The following is an 8,757-nucleotide window of genomic DNA, read 5'->3' on the forward strand; positions in this document are numbered from 1 at the left end:
ACTTTCACAATGCGTCTCATGCAATAACATTTTGGCACGCGATTGGAGTTAAACCAGTCCTTAATCTCCTTTTATAGACCAAATTGCTCTACGATATTGATTTTACTAAATGCTGTCTTTTGAACTTTCAATGTGATAACAGATTAACTTCCATGCAGTGCGTTCTTGTCACACTTTGAGCTGCCTTTTGAAATGATCTACGTCCTGTACATTCAAACTCAAATGTATGAGGTGGGGCACTATATTGCACACTGAATTTCTTTTGGTTATTCCAACAGATTTAAGAATTTCTGAGAGTGATCACAGTCACAATCTGTATGTGCAGATCTAGATATGCATGTCACTTCAACCACTCATAATTCAGGTGCAAATGCTTCATATGTCAAAGTATTGACATACAGACGGTGTAGTTAGATTTTGTGATAATGCTATGATGGACAACCAGTTGAGTTAAGGATCATAATAAAATGCAGGAAGAAATTAGTTAGCCATGGCAGATAATACTATATAATTTTACAATTGTTCCAGTAGTGTGTTTAACTTATGAACATTTGTTAACAATCAAACATAAATTGCAACTGTGAAAGAACGCAGACACAGACATTTAGTAAACGCTTTATTTGTAAGCTTTTCTTGAACCAAAGCCCAATATAACTACAGCAAATAAATTCTTGTTACGTTGAACAAAACTCAAGCAAAGAAAAATAAAAAGTTCAGTGTGTACAAACAAAATAGCAGTAACTGCCAGAACAAGTTAAAACGATGCTTGAAAAGCCTGTGGCCAGAGTTCAGTCAAAAGGCTTTCAATCGTCCATTTGCATAAGTCCAATCCCTTTTCAAAATGTACACTAGCCTCCTTCTCAAAAAAAAAAAATCATTCACAAAAAAGAAAACATTGAAAGGCCAAGGGTGCGTGTGGCAGTGAGCCTAATGTGAAGGCATCGGAACAAACCAAAGATATATAGACAGGGCAGTTAAGAGGCCACTAGGAGCATCAGAGGAGCAGAGCCAGCTCCACTGACCCAGGTCCAGACACAGGCGACATATGGCACAGCGACAATCCCACTGCCACCAAGTCCGGCAGACGCAGCAAGGCTTTCCAAAAAAAACCCCAAAACTCAGGAGACATCTGCCAAAAGAAAGGGAAAGACCCAAATAAGCAAAACGCATTTTACAATAGAATTACAATAATGTCATTGGCCACCATCTGGTCCAGCAAGTTATTTTGAACTCCCATGACAGTGGATTACATGTGGGGCACTTGTACATGCCTGTAGTATTGTTGAATAAATATATATCCAATTATCCATATTTTGATGCATCACACGACTGTGTTCAGGGCCTAACTACAGAGTACAGTACAACCGAAAAGCCAGCTGATAAGGGGCTTATAGCTGTAAGCCAACTAGAGATACTTACAGCTGGCCGGCTGCTCTCCAAATCTTCGCATCAGCTGATCATGTGTAAACTTCACAAAGGCATCATATTGTTCTGATAAAAGATTAAATCATTGTTACATTTATTAATCCATCATGGTTGAATAAAACGTGGTAAAGAACACAAATCTCCAGACCTGCGAGTTTGGAGGTGAGGATCTCATCGTACTCCTCGCGAATCTTCTCCTCACGCTCCTTCAGTAGTCTTTCACAGATCATCCCAACCTGTCTGAGCGAGAACAGGGGCTGCTCTTTCCTGGTGGGAGACGAAGCTCCTGAGGACATCCCTGTTCAGACAACCACAAATTTCATTACACCACTGGAACATAAACACATATATTCAACAGATCTAAACAATTTTGTAAATAGGCAAAGGAATATCTTTCTTTGTACAGTAACCATGTTTAAACCATCAGAAAACACATGATTGAAAGAACCAAATGATCACATCTTTCGTAGTTCAAATATAAACCCTTAAATGTGTGATATGTTCTCAAAATGCTCTTTGTGTTTTGATATGGGCCACAAAGTAATAAGTATAGAGTACCAAGCACAACGATCAAAGAGCATTCCTATTAAAATTAACACTATACATAAAGCACCTCCTGAGGATGGCCAGGAGAAACATGTTCTGTTTTAATAAGATTCCTGGAGGTTTGCTCTAAGTTGTTGAACATACACTTGGGGCAGTGTCCTCATTTCACCTGGTAACGCTGCTCCACTGTGAATGTTCTGCAGCTCCACCGGACAGCATCCATCTCCCTGCTGCTGGAAACCACTGTCCAGGTGCCGCCTCTTCTGCAGACGCTTGTACTCCTGCTTTATGTTGTGGAGGATTTGCTCTTCAGAGACAAAACAAGATAAGACAAATCATTAGTTTTGCAAGAAGGAGAAGAGGAAAACTTTTGTTGACATAAAAGGGTCAATATAAAGAAAAAACTGTAGTAATTCACACAGTTGGGTCGTGCTTTCATTGTTTTATTAAAGGTTGCAACATCATAATGTTACTATTGGACATGGGCCTGCTGCCATAAGTTTCCACAAGCACATTAAATCAAGGAACAACGCAATGTAGTAATTGAATTGACTGTAATGTACAACACGCACTAGATGTTTGAAGAAAACATTAAATTAAAAACGTATTAGACTATTTTAGGCCTCAAATAAGACACGTCGATGTAACAACCTGGTACAGCAGATAAGAGTTAACTGAACATGAAACAACCGGGTTAGCCCTGGTGCAAAGCCTGAATCCGTTTCTGCGTTGTATTTTACCATTCAACATTCCAACAGTCCAGGGAGGCCACTCAATCATAATGACACTACTACATACATATCTATAATACAACCCGAGACTGTAATGTTACCTGTTGTGAGTCTCGACGACACTTCACCAAAAGGCGACGGCTCCAAACGCAGGTATTTCTGGGGCGAAGACACCGGAGACACCATCGGGGCGCACCTCCGTCTTTTCGGGGAAGCCTGGTTCATTAAGGGGTCGAAATCCAGACTCCTCTTCAGAGTAGCTCCACAAGCCATTTTACTAAGAGTTTTGAAAAGCTTTACAATAGAATCGAGGTTACCCTGTGGGCCCCGGTCTGAGCTGCTAAAGCTAACTAACCTTAGCGGCTAAAGATAGCAGCTTTCCGGGGAGCGAAAATACGCCTTTTTACCTTATTTAATGAGTTTTGTCGATAAATTCCGTGTCTTGAAAGCAACAAAGGGCGTCGAGCTAGCAAAGGGTCTAAAATCTCTACAGATTAAGCCTGTATTAAATCAGATGATGATAGATTTAATGCCCGGACATCCAAGAGATTCGTACAACGGCTAGGGGCTTTCAGGCGATCGATTACCGTCTCTGTCTAAACTGTTCTACGCATGCTCAGGAGAACGCCCAATGCCGGTAGTTGTAGTTTTTGATTCAATTTGGTGTTCTTTAACTTACCATGAAAAAACTACATCTCCCAGAAGTAGTAAAGCCCCGAGGGATTTAAAATTGTTTTGACAACAAACATAAACATACTTGTGATTCAAATTTAACACCATATTTCCGATATAGTATTTTATTTAAGGGGTGATAATGGAGTGTCTTTGCAAAAAGTATTCGACACTCCTAATGTAGGCCTGTAACTTCATTCAATCAGAATAAGAAAATGATTTATTATTTTCGTTGTCAAACTTTCGGTATGCAACCATGGATGCAACAACGAAACTATGAATAATAATAGTAAAATAGTGATAGCCAAATATATTTTGTATTATTAATACAACATATCCCACTGTTGAACTGCTGTGAAATCATTTTTGGATATAAAAATGTTGAAAATATTTTTCAGTATATTTCAAAAGTCCATCCCATTTAAAACGTATTTGAGCGTATTGGTCCTTATAAAGTGGTCTGATCCATTGACCCACAGGTTGGCGGTGCGATTCCAGCTCCCACAGATGAAGACTGTTGTTGTGTTCTTGGGCAAGTCACTTAGCCCCCCTCGCCTCTAGTGTCTGCGTACTGTACCTAGACAGTAGAATAGCGCAGTATAAATGTGACAATTTGTGTTATATCATTTGAAATGTAATTTCTTGCATTGTTACAATAAATGCATGTAAGAAAAAAAAACAAAAAAAACTAATACATGCATGAATAAATAGGCCAAAAGACTTTAGACTAAATTAACTTTCTCACAAAATGCATTAGCCAACTAATCCCACGTCATTAAAACTCAATTAAGCATGACTCTATCTGGGGATCAATGTCTTCAGAGATCTACTGTTAACAGCCTATGCATTTTGAAGAAAAGCTCGCTCGCATCTGTGTCAGCAGATGCTGGGACTCCTCACCCACATCTCAACACACATTTGAGGAAGCGAGCAGATGTTGCTGTCAACGCCAATTTTAGTGTCTTTACAAGTGGACGTTTGAGGAGTTATATTAGTGGACACAAGGGGGCACTGTTGCTCCATCAATGTAGGCCTACTGAGCCCGCATAGATCCACGAGTATGGTCCGTGGGCTAGAACAGAGTGACGGTGGCTCTACCATATGTATTAGTCAGCCAAATAAAACTGCAGGCGATTTTGACAACCATTTGCAACTTTATTCAAAAGTTTGAAAACAGCAATACTAAAAACACTTGTGTTTTTTGTCCTTGTTATGCCACCAATGTACAGAAGCCACTTGACAATTGACAATTTGATCTTCAATACTCACTAATACAGAGGCAGCGAAGCATACTGATACAGCTGTCTGACGACTTTACACCAAGATAAATGTCTACAGGACGATTGTGCTGTGATCTCTAAGGTTTTCAAAGTACTACATTGTTTATTTGTAAAATCACATATTCTCAGATTGTTTTGTAAGACCAGTTGTTGCTTTTCTACATTATGTATACACAAAAGCTTTATTTCAAGTAACCAGCTAATAGAATGACCCCCTTTTTTCAGAAAAAATGAATGTTTAATGCCAGAAGGATGTTACTATAGGTCTGTGCATGGTTTAGCCTTTATTTTCCCCACCGAAAAGAGGTCTGCTGCAACAGTATAGCACTAAAACAGGTTACTGCAATGATGAAAGGCTCAGGGTGGGTAAATATCACACAATAGCACACGCACAGTAATAGTCAGTCATACAATCCATGTAATAGCTCTTCAAACACACTTTTGTGACAGTAGTGACCAGCACACTGCGTCCAAACTCTCCAAGGCGTCCAAGCTTTGGCCAGAAGCTTGTGGAGTAGCTGCTGCTAAATGTCTCAAACACTTTCAATGTAACACTGTACAGTTGGTTAGATTTACATTTGAACAAAGACACTCCAAAAGTTTAACAGTTAGAGAGTGGACCTGACGACAGGGACAACTGTCGCTGTCCAGGAAAATGCCATTTGAGATTTATGCGGACAAACCTCATCTTTTATCTCATCTTTGACTTGTTTGTGATGCTGATTTATTTTATTTTTGCATGACATTTTATTCACCTGTTAAGCATTCTAGTATTTGCCACTCACTGAGTGTTGTCATAAGTTAGTTCTTTCAGTACAAAAGACATTTAATGCCAAACACATAATGATGGGTTATATTTTAGTCTTCATAATTGTCCATATGCAGCATGTAGATGAAGCCGGAATTCAAGGCCTAGGTTTGTTATGGTGCAAGACACACATGACGTCAACATGACACAGTCAAACTGAGTTGAATTAAGAACATCAGTAGCCCCTTATCCCATTGATGAAGTTATTTTGTTTTCAAAACCTGAATCACAGTATAAAAATAGATTATGCCTTCACTACATGAGTATCACAAAGTCTATGTCACACTTATGGTACTCCTCTCATTAAAGTAGTGAGTCTTCTATGACCTTGCTTCACCATTTGGCACTTAGGCACACAAACGCCACTGCCGCCTCCAGAGCCAGTCTGTGACATGTCAGCTGAGATGGGTTTTTTTTCCTTAATTGTGTTGGATGTTTTGGGTGACATTTACAGATTGTCCCCTGTGTCAGCCCTACACAGCCTCAGCCGAGGTGTCTGTGGACACAGAGATAGTGACTTTGGCGATTTTCACAGTGGTCTTGACGGCGCTCTCGGCGGCGCGGTGTGCAGAGATGTGTCTGTTCTGACAGTCCGACTCCAGACTGTTGTCCAGCTGCTGCCCACTGCCCCGGCAGGCGTGGCACGAGCTCAGGAAGGCGTGCCGTAGGTCCTTGCTCCTCAGAGCATAGATGATGGGGTTGACTGTGGAGTTGAGTAGGCAGAGCATGCTGCAGAAGGCAAACACTGTCTTGATATCGTCATCCATCCTCCAGAACAGGTCGTACACCATGATGGCCAGCACGGGGCCCCAGCAGATCACCAGCACCACCAGGATCAGCACCAGGGTCTTGGCCAGGCGGATGTCCATGCGTGCCTGCTCCGGCCGTGTGGTCTGCACTTTAGTCCCATCGGCAGAGTACACCACCAGACTCTTCTGAGAGGCGCGGCTCAGCATACGTACGGCGTGGTGGTGTGCCTTCCACAGGATAAAGATGTAGGCGTAGATGATGAAGAGGACCAGGACACTGGTCACTCCGATCCAGAACATCAGGTAGTTTTCATCGATGAGGGGGAAGATGTCAGAGCACACAGAGTTGAGACGCTTACAGTTCCAGCCAAACAGAGGTAGCACTGCAATAACTATGGAGATGGTCCACATCATGCAGAAGGCGATGACAGCCTTGGTGCGCGTCACAATGCGTCTGTAGGCCAAGGGGCGGTGGATGGAAATGTAGCGGTCTATGGCAGTGAGGAACAGACTGCCCACTGACGCAGTGAAGGAGGCGGTGACTCCGCCCAGCTTGAACAGAAACACATTAGGGCTGTCCTTTCTGTGAAAAATGTGAAAGTCCAGGAAACTATACACAAATATAATGCTGCCCAGGAGATCGGCGATGGCCAGACTGCCAATGAAGTGGTAGGAGGGTCTGCAGCGCAGTGTGCGAGACTGGAGGATGACACACAGCACCACCAGATTCTCCAGCACAGTGAAGGTGCCCAGGGTCAGAGACAACACGGCCACAGCCAGCTGCTGGCTCGGGGTCAGGATCATGAAGCACTCCATGTCCATAAAGTTCTCCCCACACTGAATGTTACTGCCATCCTCCCGCAGAGTCCGGTTACTAAACAGGTCTGTGGCATTGGTGGGGAAAAATGGGATGTTTTTTAAAATGAGGTCCTCGTCCACAGGGACTTTGTCTGGAAAGGAGTTACTGCGGAAAGCCGACAGCGGCTTCTGCAGTGAGAAGGAGCTCTTAAAGTCCACATTGTTGAGGGGATCGTCGTAGTTGGCATCATTGGAGCCCAGGTACTGCAGCCCAGAGGTGATAGTCCTGAAGGTGGTGTCGGCCACTCCGTCCAGCACTGACTTCATGGCTGCGGCTGTCTGCTCTCACACACCTGTCTCCTCGAAAGAATCAGAAAACACATGATTTCACCAAGAGCATTTCTGCACAGCATCTGAACACATTATGGTTGAATCTGTGTCCACACCTTTGGGATGAAATAATGTGCCAATCAAATTACATGATATAATCCAACATTCATGTTTTTACATATAGGCATAATAAAAAAATACTAATATTCTCATAATTGACTTAATAATTGGGGAATTTATCCCAATATTTGTAGATCTAAAACTCGTTTGCTTTAAGCAGAGCTCTAACAACACCCTGATCTCGCAGCGCACAAACCATTAATCAATAAGCATCAGTTTACAGAGGGACAGAAATGGGACTTTAATTGTTTTAATGGTTTTACAGACGATGCGCACTGTTTACGCAAATCAACAGAAGACATTTTCACTCAATGTTTATGGATTTGCCTGAAGTAAATGCACAAAAACTGATTAAGTCTATGGAAATCTGAATATTATGTTGAAGGGGGCAATGCAATTCTATATTTAAAAAAAATTGTGATGAGACCATAAAAACCTTTTTGTAAGTGTTTCAATACTCGCGCACTAAGAAAAAAACTGCCTTTTACTTCTGCTCAAGCAAAACTGCACGATGGTACTTACGCATAAATACAAGCACGCAAAGAAATACTTAGGCTATTTAAAACATCAATCAAAAAACCTTACCTTACATAATGCCCAAAGTGCGCAGAATCACCTTTTATCTCCGCGCGTTAATCCAAGTCAGATGCGCATCACCAAACACCTCTGATCTTATGTAAAACCAGATGTCAGGAATGAGGGGTACTACTTAAAAAGCAATCCGTATTTGAACCATAGTTGTTTTTAAAAGTTGCACAAGTTTGAAACGCGATGTCTGTGCCGTAGCGCGCAGTTTTGGGGCACTTCTCCGCGCCCTCGGTCCTGTTGCTGTGCCGCTGACGCCGCTGCTGCCGCTCGTCTCTCTGTGTGCGCTCTCGCTCTTGTCTCTTCACACTTATGAACGCCGCTCCTTCAAGCTCCCTGGTCACGTGTCCTCCTCCCGTTACGGCTTTATCTGCCCAGCCCATGAAAATCTGTCAAGTGTGGCTGGCGCACATATAGGACCCAGGCAGACGACTGTGCAGCGCTGATTAGAAAAAGGAAACTGATTTGTTTCATTCGCAATCTATAGACTTCAGGTTTGGAACACGCTGTGGCTGCTTTTGTTCCAATGCAGAAATAGTAGGCCGGCCTATCCATTTTGATTAGGCCTGTACACACTAGTTAGTTTTTATAAGGAAAGAGCAATTTCCAAAAGTCTTGCGCATATGGCCTAACAAAAACAAGAACCATCAGTTTTTTTTGTTTCTTTGGGGGGTTTTTTCCTCTCTTTTTCAATCTGCCTATTGAAAGAGTTA

General features: G+C 42.2%; 2 protein-coding genes across 3 annotated transcripts; both read right to left on the reverse strand.

The window, feature by feature from the left end:
• Positions 1-602: 602 nt before the first annotated feature.
• On the reverse strand, positions 603-3,328 carry akirin2 (akirin 2). The gene is made up of 5 exons (XM_033990918.2): positions 2,804-3,328; positions 2,141-2,278; positions 1,574-1,723; positions 1,420-1,491; positions 603-1,129 (listed from the first exon to the last, which is right to left on the reverse strand). Exons 1-5 carry the CDS (start codon positions 2,973-2,975, stop codon positions 1,119-1,121), a joined length of 543 nt encoding a protein of 180 aa, XP_033846809.1. The 5' UTR covers positions 2,976-3,328; the 3' UTR covers positions 603-1,118.
• Positions 3,329-4,517: 1,189 nt separating this feature from the next.
• cnr1 (cannabinoid receptor 1) lies at positions 4,518-8,373 on the reverse strand. 2 transcript variants are annotated; one of them, XM_055232318.1, is made up of 2 exons: positions 8,045-8,373; positions 4,518-7,366 (listed from the first exon to the last, which is right to left on the reverse strand). In XM_055232318.1, exon 2 carries the CDS (start codon positions 7,334-7,336, stop codon positions 5,936-5,938), a length of 1,401 nt encoding a protein of 466 aa, XP_055088293.1. In that variant the 5' UTR covers positions 7,337-7,366; positions 8,045-8,373; the 3' UTR covers positions 4,518-5,935. The 2 variants fall into 2 exon arrangements, with proteins under 2 accessions (XP_055088293.1, XP_033847022.1); XM_033991131.2 differs by having other exon boundaries at positions 4,518-7,369; positions 8,045-8,308.
• Positions 8,374-8,757: the final 384 nt, after the last annotated feature.

This window comes from Periophthalmus magnuspinnatus, chromosome 24 (assembly GCF_009829125.3).
Source record: "Periophthalmus magnuspinnatus isolate fPerMag1 chromosome 24, fPerMag1.2.pri, whole genome shotgun sequence".
NCBI lineage: Eukaryota > Metazoa > Chordata > Actinopteri > Gobiiformes > Gobiidae > Periophthalmus > Periophthalmus magnuspinnatus.